Raw genomic sequence first — 16490 nt, forward strand, 5'->3', positions numbered from 1 at the left:
ATGTTCATAGTAATGATACAGAATCCCAAAGAATAATGGGGTAAGAGCACCACCTAATGGGTGCCTAAACAAAACCAGTAAATTTTCTGTAAAACTAGAGTATCACAACTACCTGGGTGAAAATTCAGACTTCTAAGTCCAAGAATTCCATTTACACAACATAAAACTCTGTTTTATTGAAGCTTCATATTTCAGTTTCTGAATTGTAGAAGCCCTTTCACTAATGGATTATTTATGACCAGTTACAGCTGTTTAATATACAGTATTTTCCCTGAATATATGCTGTCATGTGAAAATTTACATGTCTATTTGCCATGGTGATGTTTTTATTTTATTTTCATTATAGTCTGCCTTTCTCATTGGGATTTGAGGCGGATTACACAGAGTGTGTCAGTGCAATCAGTGAGACAGGACATTCAATAATCAATTAAATAGAATTTGGGTTGTAGGACCAACTATAAGTCTAAAAAACACAACTGAAGCAACACATAAGTCTTAACATGAAACATTAAATGATGCAAAAATTATGCAGTACGATCTAACCTGCAGCAAACTGTGCTTAGTAGTACTGACCACAGTCCCAAATAATTTATCCAGGTAACTTTGTGAAGTTTTGTACTGTGCTGTTTTACTGCCTGCACCTAGTGTGCTATATCCAAACACCTTTTTTCTGTCCATCAGTGCCTTGAGGATATTTTCTCTTCAAAAGTTCTGTCACTTAAGGCTTTGACTGAGCAGCCTCCTTTTTAGCCATTTAACCACAGCAGTCAGATAGCATTTTAGGACTCCTACTGTCTACTGCATCACCAAGAGGTTTTCAGTATCATCTGCATGTTTCTGCCAACTGCAAAACTACAAATCATTTGTCCTAAGGCTTTACATGGGCAATGGGGGTATAGGATTGCACACTGTGGGACGCCACAGGTTGATAACTGGTTTCCAGTGGCAATTCTTTGGGTCCAATCCATGAGAAGTGTTTTGAACCAGTCCAACACACAATCCATCATGCCTACTTCTGCCTCGAGGCACCTCAACAAGTTGGTGGAGTCCATTGTGTCAAAGGCAGCAGATAAATCCAGTAGGAGCAACACGGAGACCTAACATTTGTCTGTTTTTAGATGGAGATTATCAGCTAAAGCCAGCATAGCCATGTCTGTCCCATAGCCCAGTCTGAAATTAATCTAGAATGGATGAGTTATCCAAAAAGACCTGAAATTAAACTACCACTGCTCTTTCAATCACTTTGCCAAAGAAAGGCAGGTTAGAGACAGGTTGACCTCATCAGTGGGTGCTGTAAATCCACCAATGGTTTTCTAGAGCCTATTGTATTTGTTTGTACAACGGGTTTTACTGCTAGTTGACAATCAAAGAATAAATATTTCTGTGTATTTGAATGATGTATTTTGCCAGTGTTCTTGCTTACAAATCCTTGGGAATCTTCCTTTGGTACCAAAATAACTTGTTAGGTTGTGTGGTCAAACATCTCATAAAGTTCCTCATATTCAAGTAAATGAATATATTTCATTTTTGTAACTGTAGATTATAGGGTTTGGGTTCTGTGCATTATGTGTGAAGCCGTGTTACATAAAGGACACCACTGTACTCTTTGTCTCCCATGTTATGCCGCTGTGGGCGTGGATGCTCAGAAAATCATAAGAGTGCTACAGTGGGAGAAGGAATTGGTGAAAATTGCCTTTCTCCTTTTCTTTGAGCAGTTCAATACCAGAACTGATTTTCCACAATTGGGATAGAAGTACAAGCCTAAACATTTTATGTCTTGAGGAAAAGTCTTGTTTAGACAATTATGTGCTTTTGCACTAAACCTTAGCAGAAATATCTGACATCAATTTTCATATCATTGCAGCTTGTGGAGATATTCCAGAACAAATCAAAGGTCCAACTGGGATAATCACTAGCCCAGGCTGGCCTCTTGAATATCCTACCAGAATCAACTGTAGCTGGTATATTCGGGCAAACCCAGGGGAAGTTATTACAATAAGGTATTGTATGTATTGTGCTGCTGTAATTTGTTTCTTTCCCTGAAACATTTTGATGTCTATACTTCACTTATGCAGAAATCCCTTTTTGTAAATGTTTGTTTTATTATACTTATTTAAGATATTAATATATGCTGCGTTGAAGCTGTTTTAGGAACAAATATTCTAACAATAAACCCTTAAAACAGTCAACAAAAGGTAATACAACCATACAGGCAACCAACCATTAAAAACATTTGAATAATTGGGCAATATTGGAAGAGAGGGAAAAAAGGCATAATTAGAGTAACATAAACTGACAAGAAGCCAGGAAAATAAAATATTTTCACTGGGGCACCAAGCGAAGCAAGCTTGGCACTAAGGGATGTCTATGAAGAGGAATTTTCATATTAGAAGCACCACAACAGAGAAAGCTTCAATTCTGTTGTACGTTCAGCTCACTTCTGAAAGCTAAGGGCACACAGAATAGGGCCTATTAATTTTAGTTTAACAGGTTCACATGGCAGGTGCTCCATTAGTGTTTTTCCTGTTAGAACTCCGACCCCCCCTTCACATTTTATTTTCCTTTTAGACATCTAGATATACAATGTCACCAAGCATCATTAGCATTACAGGATTGCCAGAGGCGTAGCAAGGGGAGAAAGCACCCGGTGCACTGGTGCGTCCTCTGCCCCCCCCCCCTGAATGCCCTTGCTGCACCCCTACAGGGGCGTGCGCCCGGTGCGTCACACGCACCCCTGCCCTCTTGGAGCTACGCCTCTGAGGATTACAGTCTTTCACACTTGTTAAGATTTAAGATGGAGCCAGAGCCACTTTCCTGCCTAACCCAACCAATTGGACTTAATGTTTCCCTCACATTTTATCAGATCACGAAGCTTCTGTTTACATTAAAATTTATCCGTAGTTATATAAGAGTAGAAGAATAAGTTAAGTTATGCCAATGTGCTAAATTTAAGTAGCCGATTTACATACTAGGTTTTGTAATTATTACTCATATCAATTTTGTATTAGAACGTCCATTGATTTTTGATGATGTCTGTGTACTTTTAAACTATTTGCCTGTCTCTTGGAGACAGGCAGTTAACCGGGGGTCAATGCAAATGGACCCTCCATGCCCTTACTTCAATTAAAAGACTTACATGACAACACTGAAAAGATAAAAGCCCGTCTCTGTTGAATCAGTGGATCGCGGACCTTAGAACTCTATCAGTATTTGAACACATAGCATGTAAATTGAAATTATATGTGGACTTGTTTTTAGATGTTTGGAAACCGTTTATAGACACTTATGTCAAGTTCTGCCACCACTGTTACATTTTTGCCTTTATATATATTCTTCTTACGTTTTTTTCCTCCTTTTTTTCTGGGTTTTTTTTTTGAAGGAAATAAGCAAAAAATTAATACTTGGTTTTGTAGTTTTTACTGTCAAAATGTTAGCTAGGATGGTTTTAAAGGGAGCCGATGCCCATTAATGGGAGATAAGTGTGAACAGTTACTGGCTTTAAATTCAGGGTTTTTTGTTTTTAAATGTTTTAGTAATTACATGCCTCAAACCGAAAAGAAATAGAAAATATTGTAACAGTGGGGGCATGTCTCGAATATCTAAAAAAAAGTCCATATGCACTTGTCTATACATTCAAAATTAAATACAGTTTGTTGGAAAAGAAAGCTGCCATCTTCTCTCCTTGTGAGCTTCCTGGGAACAGATGTTTGGGCACAATAAGAAACTGGGGTTGTGGTCTATGTGGATCCTTTAATTTGATGACTTTCCAATGACCTTGTGACCCTTTTATCAGTTGGCTAATCCCCTCCCCACAGTCCATCTTATCACAAACTGCTTTGTAAACCATACCAGTTGATTTTGTGACATGGGATGCTACTGTCCCATGTCACAAAATGCCTCTTGGCCCATAAAAATGTAAGTGAGCTGTACAGCTTATAAGCACAGCATTCAAATATGAAAAGTCAAAGCTCAAAATAGTTTGGTCACAAACTGCTACTGTGCAGAAGAAAAAGTACAGAAGTTTCTAGTCTAAAAAGTTTAAGGGTTGTTTGGAAAGAAAGAGTCGTCAACTTATAGAAGTTGCTTAAAATATAAAATTCATTTTTTCCCTAGTCAAGTTAATTGGAATGACAAAGGATAATTTAATGAGTACCTTGGGACTAATTTAGAGTCCTTTGGTTCCACAGAAAAAAGTCATAGAATATACTCATTTCAAGTTTGCAAAGGAGAGCAGATATATTTAAGTAGTATATCATGTTATCCCTGCAGTCTTGTATGGAGGAGAGACTGTGATAGCAATAGATGAACAGATGAGGTACCCAAGACACACTATTCATAGACAAGGAAGCAAATCTTAGGAGACTGAATATTTCTTGGAAAGTAGATTCGTTTAAGTCAGGGGTAGGGAACCTGCGGCTCGAGAGCCGCATGCGACTCTTCTGCCCTTGCACTGCAGCTCCATGAGCCGAGCTGCTGGCCCCATCCTTGCCCGCCCTGCAGGCAGCAGGGCAGACGCATCCATGCGCTTCTCAGAATGAGCGGAGTAAAAGGTAAAAAAACCCAATATATACAGTGTTATCTTTATTTTAAATGTCAAAAATTATTTGCGGCTCCAAGTGTTTTCTTTTCCCATGGAAAACGGGTCCAAATGGCTCTTTGAGTGTTAAAGGTTCCCTACCCCTGGTTTAAGTATTGGCTAGAGTTAAGTAGTGAGAGAGAGACTATTATGCTGAAAATCCTTCATGAACATCTTGTTCAAAATGAATTATTAGAAGAATACTGTGAAAATCCAACACCCAAAAACTATGCTGCCTTTTGATTTGTGCCCAGTTAAGAATGGATTTGGTGTTCTTGTAGTATTATACAGAAGGAAACAACCTCTATTGACACTGATTCTAAATAACGGCATAGTATTCTATAGAAAACTTTGTTTCTTAGCAGTAGTGATATTGATATTTAAGACAAAAGGATGTATGAAATTTTCTATGTGGAAAATCATTTGTTTACAAGAAGTTAATACTTTCCCTTCTGAGTACAGGCTGTCTTTTTAAAGATAAAGGTGGGCTTCAGAGTTTCAAAAGAATTTCCTACTGGAGGTATTAAGAAAGCACATGTAAGCCATCATAGCTAAGTATGAACTACAGACAGTTATCTACAGTTTCTGACTTCAAAAGGTCCTTTTCACAATCAGGGTAGTAAAAAATAAGGCTCAATTCTGGAGAACCGAAATGAGGAGAAATCAAGTGTGTAATCCTTGGCAGGTTCCCTGGGGTCTTGCTAAACTTTATAGTTGCAAAAGCCTGACTAAAAAAAATCTGTGTTTTTTAATTAACGTTAAACGATTTAGGTTTTTAGCAATCTTCATTCTTTTTGTAGTTTTCAGGATTTTGATGTTCAGGGATCACGACGATGCAGTTCCGATTGGCTAACGATAGGGGCCTACAAAAACATGGAAGGTTACAGAGCATGTGGATCTTCTATTCCATCTCCCTACATCTCTTCACAAGACCATGTTTGGATCAAATTTCATTCAGATGAAAGTATATCAAGAAAAGGTTTCAGACTGACTTATTTTGCAGGTAAGTGTCAAATGCAGAAAGGTTTCCATTTGTGTGATGATTTCTTTCCTTTTTGTGTGGATTTTAAAAGTACAGTGTTCAATTTTTTAAAAATGTTTTCTGAAGACCAGCCTTCTATTTTTTTTTAAAAGGCTGTTGATCACAGACTTGGAGCTGCATCCTGTTGTTAAAAGTGAATCTTTCCCTGCCTTCCCTCACCAGTTCCAAATGTTACAATCTCTGCCATTAGTTTTTGATAGAACTTGTGCATTTTATATTTTGGTGGTCCTTTGTATTTAATTGTAAAAGCCAGAATTTGAAGTATAGCAGACAGAACTGCTGAAATATTGTTTTATCGTCAGTTGAAAGAAACTGAATGCATCACATTGGTCTAAATAATCTATTTTAAAATACTCTTCCTCAGCAGACATTAAATTTTAATTGTATTGATGGCAGAAGTCATAATGATTGCAACTGTAACCTGCTTCAATGAAGAATGAAACAGCAATATTTATTTAGAAAACAAAATTAATGGGTTTTTTAATGTGATTTTTTTAGGGAAATCTAATGAACCAAACTGTGACTGTAACCAGTTCCATTGTGCTAATGGGAAATGTATTCCAGAATCTTGGAAATGTAATAACATGGATGAATGTGGAGACAAGTCTGATGAAGAAACCTGTGCCAAAGCAAATCATCCGACTCCTCCTTCGTTCCAGCCGTGTGCATACAACCAGTTTCAATGTCTGTCTCGCCTCAAAGTTTATACTTGCTTTCCAGAATCTTTAAAATGTGATGGAAACATTGACTGTCTTGACTTTGGAGATGAAGTAGACTGTGATGTCCCAACTTGTGGACAATGGCTAAAATATTTCTACGGTACTTTCAATTCTCCTAATTATCCAGACTTTTACCCTCCAGGGAGCAATTGCACTTGGCTGATAGACACTGGGGATCATCGCAAAGTTATTTTGCGTTTCACTGACTTTAAACTCGATGGTACAGGTTACGGGGACTATGTCAAAATATACGATGGGTTAGAGGAGAATCCTCGTAAGTTGTTGCGTGTTCTAACTGCATTTGACTCTCATGCTCCTCTTACAGTTGTTTCTTCTTCTGGGCAAATCAGAGTGCATTTTTGTGCTGATAAGGTGAATGCTGCAAGAGGATTCAATGCTACTTATCAGGTAGATGGCTTCTGCCTTCCATGGGAAATCCCATGTGGCGGAAACTGGGGCTGTTACACAGAGCAACAGCGCTGTGATGGCTACTGGCATTGCCCAAACGGAAGAGATGAAACCAACTGCACCATGTGCCAAAAAGAAGAATTCCCTTGTTCTCGGAACGGTGCCTGCTATCCGCGTTCTGACCGCTGCAACTACCAGAATCACTGCCCAAATGGTTCAGATGAAAAGAATTGCTTCTTTTGCCAGCCAGGAAATTTCCACTGCAAAAATAATCGATGTGTGTTTGAAAGCTGGGTCTGCGATTCTCAAGATGATTGTGGTGATGGTAGTGATGAAGAGAACTGCCCGGTGATTGTGCCCACCAGAGTCATAACAGCTGCTGTCATTGGTAGCCTTATTTGCGGGCTTCTCCTTGTCATTGCTTTGGGATGCACTTGTAAGCTGTACTCATTAAGAATGTTTGAACGGAGGTATGTATTGCATTATAAAACCTCAGCAGCTAATTTTCTATGTCTGATTTACCCAACTTGAAGTCCAGATTACCGTGATTATTTTTATATTTCTTTTCCTGCTCTGGAAGTCTCCATTAGTTCCTACGATGAAGAAGTATGACATCAAATGACCTCAACATAGGTTGTCACTGTTTTAGTGTGGGTTGGTTCCTTTCCACAGTCCACAGTCTGGTATAGCCAACCTTTTCCAAGCAAGATACACTACAAGTGGAGGCCTCTGAGTACTATCCAAGAACTGCATTAACCTGAGCTAAGCCTTAGAGGCCTCTGCTCAAGTTAACCATGAAAATAGCTTGCTAAGGATTCCAGATTGTATCATGACTTTTGATGCTCCCTTCTGAAACACCTGCCTTCTTGAAAATAAATTAACAGTAGCCATGTCCTTAAATGTACATTACTGGCCAACAGTGGATCACTCGTTGATATGATCTTCTTGCTCGAACATTTAGGATATCCTCTTGGTCTCTGTTGTAGATTGGTAGCTGACTTCTTATGTATCCAACACTGCCAATTGCAGGATAGATCATGAATTGTTGAGTTGATGTGGATCAAAACAATTTTCTGCTTACTTGAGATCTCTTTTAGTTTTTTCTCTCTTCCTATTTTTTCCATTTTCTGTTACTTTCTTCCCACACCCTCCTTTGTTTTTCTCTCCTGATTTCCTTCTATATATGGCCATTTCACCAACACCCTATATCATTGCCTTATCTTTCCCGATTCTCACCTCTCCTGACCTTTGTTCTCCTCCATTCTTCTTCAGAGGTTCTTCATACTCCCTTTTTCACCCATTGCATACCTTCTTCCTCTTCTACATGGTTCAAGCAGTTGTTTTCATGCAAGCATTCCTGAGCTGAGGTCAGTTGGGAGCTATTCTCCTGATCTCTCCTGTGTCGGGAAAGTTGTTAAGAGACTCATCCAGCAGATGTTTTCAGCTCAAGTCTGTTCTAGAAGAGACCAGGAGAATGGCTCCTGTCTATTTCAGAGCGACTCTTGAGGATCCACACTTCTGATGCAGTTGAGTGCAGGTGGCATTTGGGTTGCTTGACCAACCACATCAACCAACCAACCGGAACTGTCTGCCTTATGTCTTTGAGGCATGCCCAAATTGGACAAATCCCCTATTCCCTCCAAAGAGGGTGTTTGGTAGGATGCAGGATACTTCTCCACCTGCTACATGCCTAGCTCTTTTTTTGCAGCTTGCACTGTATAAATGGTGGCTACATCTTTAGACTTACCTGTACTGCCAGTCGTCTGTGTTTTAAATTTCTTAGTTAGTGTACGTACCGAAGGGCAAACAGAAGGAAGCAAAGGAATACTTCACTTATTACTTGGAAGACAGAAATTCAGATTTGGTCATACATATTAGCAGCAGTACTGTGTTAAACTATAAAGGTGTACCATGAGTACAGTTGTATTGCTATCATCTACAATTAAACTTGCTTCAACTGATGTTCATTTCTTCATACTTTTAAAAAAGATCATTTGAGACACAGTTGTCAAGGGTTGAAGCTGAGCTGTTAAGAAGAGAAGCACCTCCTTCTTATGGACAGCTGATTGCTCAGGGATTAATTCCACCTGTTGAAGATTTCCCTGTTTGTTCACCAAATCAGGTAAGAGGCTGTGTGCTCTCCAAGAGGTTGCACATTCTCCAGGGCCTTACTTTGGATCACAGCTTGTGCGTGATCATTTTAATTCGAATAATTCTGTTATATATGGTTGGCCTCTATCTGGTCAGTCAGTATTTATCAATTCGACAGCGGTCACATATGTCATGTAGCCAGTAGAGTTGTGAAGGCATGGAAAAATGGGGGCAGGTCGAGTTTCTGTTTGTTACTTTTCCAATGGTAACTTCAGGTAGGCTCTTTTCTCATTTAAATGAGTGAAATGCTTTTTTGAAAGGTACTCATTCAAAAAATGCAGCATTAAAATGTTTGTTACAGCCTGCAGCATTAGATAATAATTATGTTTACTGAAGACATACACCATATTTTCAAGGGTATGTCTATTGTTTAAATAGTTTTGACAACAATTAATCTGCTATTCTGTATTTGATAATACTTTACAGAATTCAGTGTTACAAAGTTTAAGCTTGATGTAGAAACTGTTCTGGTAGTCTTTGTAAATCAGTTCCTTCACCAACGTGGCAACTGCACAGCCGTGGGCCAGCTGCAGAGCTTTCGTCCCAGCTTTTCATAGAGGTCTAGGTGACTAGTAAGTGCTCCCTTCCCCCAGTCACGTACTCGAGCAATGGTTTTTCCCACTTAGAGACACATGACCGGTGGTGGTGCAGCACTCTCCTTCCAGTTCACTCTTTACTGCTGTGGGAGTTGGACGCATCTCAGAGCTCTCTTATCTCCAGATAGATAAGTTTGGCATTTTATTAGTAGCTGTTAGTGTAGTAGTTAGTTCTAGTTTGTGTTAGTACAGTTATCTATGTTTTAATGGTTCTAGGTGGACTTTTTTATTGTTGCATTTTTCTTTCAGTCAGGTTAGTGTGGCTCTTTTTAAAAAGTGCTAGACTCGTGGTGCTAAGATGGCACATGATGAATGCTTGCTGTGCCTTGGTGAGGAGCATGCCGTAGTCTCTTGTGTAAGGCGTGTGCTCTCCTCACACCTAAAGGGTGGCAGAAACGAGCCTCCCGCTGGAAACTGGTGGTGTACAAGGAAGCGCTTAGGCTGCCTCTTGTGGATCAAACTGGGGGGGGGGGGTGAAGCTGCCTCGCCCTCCACAGCATTGGCTTTAGATAGACTGGCTTCTCAGGAGTCAGTAGAGCTTCCGCCTAGACCAGGGGTCTGCAACCTGCGGCACTCCAGATGTCCATGGACTTCAATTCCCATCAGCCCCTGCCAGCATGGCCAAATGGCAGGGGCTGATGGGATTTGTAGTCCACGAACATCTGGAGAGCCGCAGGTTGCAGACCCCTGGCCTAGACCATTCTCCGAGCCACCACCAAAAAAGGCAAAACATACAACTAAGCTTAAAAACAGGCCAGAGTTAAAGCTCATTCTGCTAGAGCTCACTTGTTGGGACTAGAGTAGCATTGACTGATGCCACTTGGTCTACTCTTTTGACTTTTATCAAGCATTATGTTGTGGATGTCGATGCTACAGCAGAAACAGCGGTGGATAAAGCTGTTTTGCAGCCTTTGTTTCATTGACAGCTCCACAGCCACTTCCACAGCATAGAAAGCTCGCCACTCTCCCATGCTGGAGAGGCCTTGTTGATGAAAAACAGTGTTGCACTTACCTGAAACGGTTTGTTCATTTAGTGGTCCTCTGTGTGGGCACACATCCCTTCTTTCTTCCCCGCTGTGGGCTGTCTATTCTAACAGAAATCTCCCCATGGAAGTGAAGAGAGAATTACAGGGAGAGTTTTGCCCCACCCCCATGTCACATGTCTCTGAGTGGGAAAAACCATTGCCCGAGGACGTGACTGAGAGAGGGAAGCACTCGCTAGTTGCCTGTTGCTCTAAGAAACGCTGGGAAGAAAGCTCCATGCTTGGCCTGAGCAGTCCCATGTGTGCTGCTTAGAAGACCACTCAATGAACAGTTACAGGTAAGTGCAACACTGTTTTCCTTTCCTTCCCACTGTCTTTAACAAAGAAACAGATGAAAATCTGCATGTGTGTGAGAGAGGGATTGCCTTACTTGCGTCCCTCTTGTCTTTCTTCAGTAGCTTCCCCCACTCAAGCTATGCCCTTTTCTCTCTACCTGTACGGCCCAGTTCAAGATGTCCAAATGGTGGGCAAATTACCATTTCTGTCCTATCTGTTTGTCTCCATAAAGGAAACTCCTCTCAGACTGAAAAAGGATTTTTATGGTTCTGTTCCCAGTAAAGAATGTTTTATATGAGATCAGGGACTCGCTACTTCTTAATCAAGGATCCCGCATTCCTTTATCATAGCAGTTCTGTTGCACTTGTATGTTTCCAGGAAACATATTTGCATATTTATGCTTTTACTTTCCATTGTTGTATCAATAGATGTGTTGTCCATTTGTAGTGATAGAAATACTGTCTGTGCACTAATAATTATATTTCTATAATTAGTTTGCATAATAGTACTACCAGCCTACCTTTGAATTCTTGGTTAAGTGCAATAGATCTTTTCTGCATTGCTTCCATGTTTTACAACCACATGGTGGCGCTTAAAAACCTAGCCATGTAAAATCCCCCCATCCTTTACCATTTGAAATTCGTAATTACTGATTCTTTCAGAAGTCCAAGACTTTTCCAGTCACTTTGGCTGTTCTGTCTACACATATGTAATTAAGAGCTGAAGCAAACTCTTGCTCATTTTGGCAGCGGTCTTATGTATGCAGTCAGATGACTTCTCGTATTTATTTGGAAAAATGCTTTGACAGTCTGGCATCTAATTGCAGGGAGGAGACATCATGGAATAGAATAGAATAGAATAGAATAGAATAGAATAGAATAGAATAGAATAGAATAGAATAGAATAGAATCTTTATTGGCCAAGTGTGATTGGACACACAAGGAATTTGTCTCCGGTGCATATGCTCTCAGTGTACATAAAAGAAAAATACATTTGTCAAGAATCATAAGGTACAGCACTTAATGATTGTCATATAGGTCTAGTAAGCAATCAGGAAACAATCAGTAGTAATGAAAACATAAAATGTAAAATCATAAAATAAAAAATAAAATGTCAGCACACGAGGGCTATAGTCCATACAGTCATAGAGTGGAGAGAGATGGGTGCCCAATAGGAATGATGAAAAAAAGTAGTTACCCAGTAATTATATAATAAGTCTATAATAAATAGTTTAACATTATCGAGGGAATTATTTGTTTAGCAGAGTGATGGCGATTCCCGGAAAAACTGTTCTTATGTCTAGTTGTCTTGGTGTGCAGTGCTCTGTAGCGACGTTTAGAGGGTAAGAGTTGAAACAGTTTATGTCCAGGATGCGAGGGGTCAGTAAATATTTTCACAGCCCTTTTTTTGACCCGTGCAGTATACAGGTCCTCAATGGAAGGCAGGTTAGCAGCAATTGTTTTTTCTGCAGTTCTGATTATTCTCTGAAGTCTGTGTCGATCTTGTTGGGTTGCAGAACCAAACCACACAGTTATAGAGGTGCAGATGACAGACTCAATGATTCCTCTGTAGAACTGTATCAGCAGCTCCTTGGGCAGTTTGAGTGTATCATCTGACTGTATTATCTAAATGAGCCAATATCGCCTTGTCTTTTAGGAAAAAAATTGAAGAAATTGTTAAAAAGCTACTCAGACTTACACTGAAACACTTGGTCAGTTATTTTGAGTGCCCGAATGACAATGCATGTCATCATTACCTTTATTGGCATAAAAAAGTTAAATACAAAACTTTAGGATTAGCTTAACTAACACTGTTCTGTTAATCTTATAGCTAAGGCAAGACATTTAACTACTGTGTTAGTAACACATGGGTTAAAATCAATCAATAAATAGATCACAGTTCTCTTATCAGATAAAGTTCTATATATTCAGAGGATGAATTAAAGTTTTACAAATGTTTGCATAAAAACAACAGCACAAAAGCACATGCTGAACAGGGGCTACAAAGATATATGTGATTCTCACTAAGTGATTCTCTACTTGCTGCCCAGGTTCAAGTAATCACCAGTTCACAGAATGGTGGAGAGGGTGGATTTTTGGTACAAATTAATTTGGATACCAGCAGTGTCCTAGTACATAGTTTTGAGGTTCCTGGGAGTGTCCAAGGTACCTGAATGAGTGTCCAATTAAAACTGTAGTTTCAGGATTGACTTAATTTGTGCACTGACATATTTTAGTAAGAAATCAGATTGTATCTTAATAACAAACACCATCAAACACCTTTGAAAATGAAGTAAGTTCTACATTCTTCTCAGGAGCATGCATGTGTAGTTGTTTTTTCATCATTGCTTTTAACTCATACCTTTGTTTTGTTTTCCCATTCAGGCTTCAGTTTTAGAAAATTTGAGACTCGCAGTACGATCTCAGCTGGGGTTTACCTCCATTAGGCTTCCAATTGCTGGACGGTCAACTAACATTTGGAACCGAATCTTTAATTTTGCAAGATCTCGTCATTCTGGGTCCCTGGCGTTAGTGTCACCGGATGGAGATGACATTACCGGCCAGAGTGCAAACAGAGAAGCAGAAAGAAATGGCTCTCACCGAAGTCTGTTTTCAGTGGAATCTGATGATACAGATACAGAAACCGAACGAAGAGACACAGCAGGTGCAGTTGGTGGCATCGCTGCCACTTTGCCTCAAAAGGTCCCTCCTGTGACAGCAGTGGAAGCCACCGTAGTCTGTGGAACTTCCTCCGTTCAGAACACTAGCAGTAGCACAGACAACGGAAGAGAAGCAGCTAGTGTGGAACACGCGAGTTCAAGTCCGGGACGCCATCAGTTTTCTAGTGCACTAAGTCGTATGACTCAAGGTTTACGCTGGGTACGCTTCACTTTAGGGAGATCGAGTTCGGTAAATCAGAACCAAAGTCCTTTGAGACAGCTTGATAATGGGGTGGTTGGGGGAAGAGATGAAGATGATGATGTGGAAATGCTAATTCCAGTTTCTGATGTAGCATCAGACTTTGACGTGAACGACTGCTCAAGACCTCTGCTTGATCTCACCTCAGACCAAGGACAAGGGCTTCGTCAGCCTTATAGCGCGACACATAATGGGACATGGTCCTGTAACAGAGATGGTCCCTGTGAGCGCTGTGGGATGGTACATACTGCTCAAATACCTGACACTTGCTTAGAAGCAACACTGAAAAATGAAACTAGTGATGATGAGGCTTTGCTACTTTGTTAAGAGATGGATGGAATGGATGGAGTTGTATGCAAGTTGGAGCAATATTGGTGATTGTTTTGTACTTCCTAACAAAAGTAAAACTGGGGGGGTGGGGGGTGTATTTCCAAAAAAAGAATCAAGGGCAAATCATGATACCTAAAAACATGTTATTGTGCTTGACTTAATTAATCTGTCATGTGAATATATAATGCAAAAGTTTTCCCAGTTCAGCATATGTAATGTACATCTTTGTGGCTATTCTTTAAAGGTCATCTGAGGATTTCTGCCACGGCTGCTTTTCCTCTTTGTATCCTTAAAGCTTGCTTAGGAATCTGACCAGACAGTGTCTTTATAACATATGAAAATAACAAGCAACAAAGGGTCTTTGTGAAGTTCTGCAGTATTCATATTCCTGACTTGTCATCTGCCGGTCAGATGTTGAAGAACCGCATATGGCCGACTTACATCTGTTGTTGATTCCCCTTCTGCATACTTTAGGGATTAAGGCAGGATGAGATAACATTGGAAATGATCCTCAACGTTCGATAGGTTTAACATGGTGTGTAATTCACAATAGAAACTTGGCTGCTCAACTACTTTTGGCTCCATGCCACTCACCCAAGGTTGACTGGCTAGTTTGTACAGAATATTTATTCCCCTTTGAAGTCAGATCCAATGTACTATTGCCAATATAATTTTAACTGAACATACTAAATGCTGAGTATTGCTAAATATTTTTTTCCTTTTGTGGTTTATAATATTTTGTCTAATTGTTACTGAACGTCATCATGTTGAATTTTTTCAGAGGGAGGAGAGAATTTCTCCAACACACTATATATATATTTTTTCTTTTAAGAGTTCAAAAAAGCAGTTAGATAAAACCGAGGGCAAAAAAATCTTTTGTAGTTTTTATAACATTGACTTTAATAAGTTGGTCTAGTATGGTACAACCAAATAAGGTGTAAAATTCAAAGTAACTTTTCCATCTATCTTTCAAGATAGATAGCTGTTAAAATATGCATTCTTGTATATAATGTGGGTTTTTTGTTTTGTTTTTTTTTTAAAGCTGAAACAGGTACACGTTACTCGAGGAAAATGTGTTCCAGGATCTTATCCCAAATGGGGTTTAAATTTGTTTGATCCAAAGGGATTTGCACTAAAATTATATTAAGGTCTCTGAAGAGCTTAGTGCACAAGCACTATCACTTTACTATTCTCTAATACAGCAATGAATATATATATATATAAATATTTCTATGGCTCTGGTTTTAGGTTCTTGCTTTCATCAGTCATTCTTGCTGCAAATGAATTTGCTTTACTAATTTCCTATTTATTCATTGTATTTAAGAGCTGGTTTATCTGGCATCATTTGGGCTTTTTAAAAAAATCTGTGTATTTCAAGGTTTTGTTTATTAATTTGATCATATTGTTGGTGCAAAACCACCATTGGGGGACAGATGTTCATAGCTTACAATTTTGTGACCAGCAGGTGGTTGTTGTTGCTACTAGGTAATATTGAGAATCTACATCCTTTGAGAAAGTTAAATCTGTCAGTTGTTGTTCTATTTATTCTTTGCCAGTCTAAGTAGGCTTAATGATTTAGTATGAAAAGTATTTTTGTGTGAATGTATGCTATTTATTAAATTTCACATAATTTTGCTGAATGTCATTTTAAAGCATGCTTAAAGTCTTGTGGATTTCTTGTCATAGTATGCTGTCGGGAACATTGACAATGTTTTAAGATGTATCAAATTAAAAAAATGTATTGAGAATTTTTCAACAAAAGTAGAAAACATGGTATAAATCAAATTCAAGGTGATATTTGGTCATAGACCATTGAAAATGTGTGCGATGGAATTTTACAACTCCAAAATAATAGGTATGGGTCTCTGTTGCGAGATTATTTATTCTAACACTTACAGAAATAGGGGAGTGCGGTAGGCTGTACTGATTTGCTAAACTCTTTAATGTATTTGTAAAATATAAGTACGGCCTAGTAATCTAAATAGTCACATCTCTCTCTCCACCGTATGAGTATTAATATTTTGTACAAAATTGAAGTGTTTGGTATTCAATAACCAGCTTCTTGATTCATGGGACACACATAATTCTCCTTCTAACAGGATCAAAATAGGAAGTACTCTTCACTCTTGCATGCGTATTTTCCCAGTTATCCCATGATAATGGGCTACCATTTGTCTTCCAACAGGAGGTTAACGCAGAGCTAAACAGCTTCAAACATTTCCAGTGTCCAGATTCAAAGAACAAATCATGTAGCATAAGTTTCAACTTTTCCATTTAGTTTCCTGTGGATCTTGGGCCATAAAATCAAACTGGAAGGAAAATTGCGGGTTGGGGTCCCATCAGATTTGGCGCAGGGTGGGAAGGAGATAGCCTATCAGCAGGGGAGGCTGGCCTATTAGATAACCAGAACATTACCCCCACCAATTTCAGT

General features: G+C 39.3%; 1 protein-coding gene across 2 annotated transcripts in view; it reads left to right on the plus strand.

The window, feature by feature from the left end:
* Positions 1-15820, plus strand: part of LRP12 (LDL receptor related protein 12) — a 49302-nt gene extending 33482 nt beyond the window's left edge. For both annotated transcript variants that reach the window (XM_048507962.1, XM_048507963.1), the window contains 5 exons: positions 1865-2000; positions 5377-5579; positions 6117-7215; positions 8735-8867; positions 13196-15820. In XM_048507962.1, the coding sequence (XP_048363919.1) occupies positions 1865-2000; positions 5377-5579; positions 6117-7215; positions 8735-8867; positions 13196-14056 (2432 nt within the window). In that variant the 3' untranslated portion in view covers positions 14057-15820. The remainder of the gene's footprint in view (positions 1-1864; positions 2001-5376; positions 5580-6116; positions 7216-8734; positions 8868-13195) is intronic.
* The last annotated feature ends 670 nt before the right edge of the window (positions 15821-16490 follow it).

This window comes from Sphaerodactylus townsendi, linkage group LG09 (genome assembly GCF_021028975.2).
Source record: "Sphaerodactylus townsendi isolate TG3544 linkage group LG09, MPM_Stown_v2.3, whole genome shotgun sequence".
Classification (NCBI taxonomy): Eukaryota; Metazoa; Chordata; class Lepidosauria; order Squamata; family Sphaerodactylidae; genus Sphaerodactylus; species Sphaerodactylus townsendi.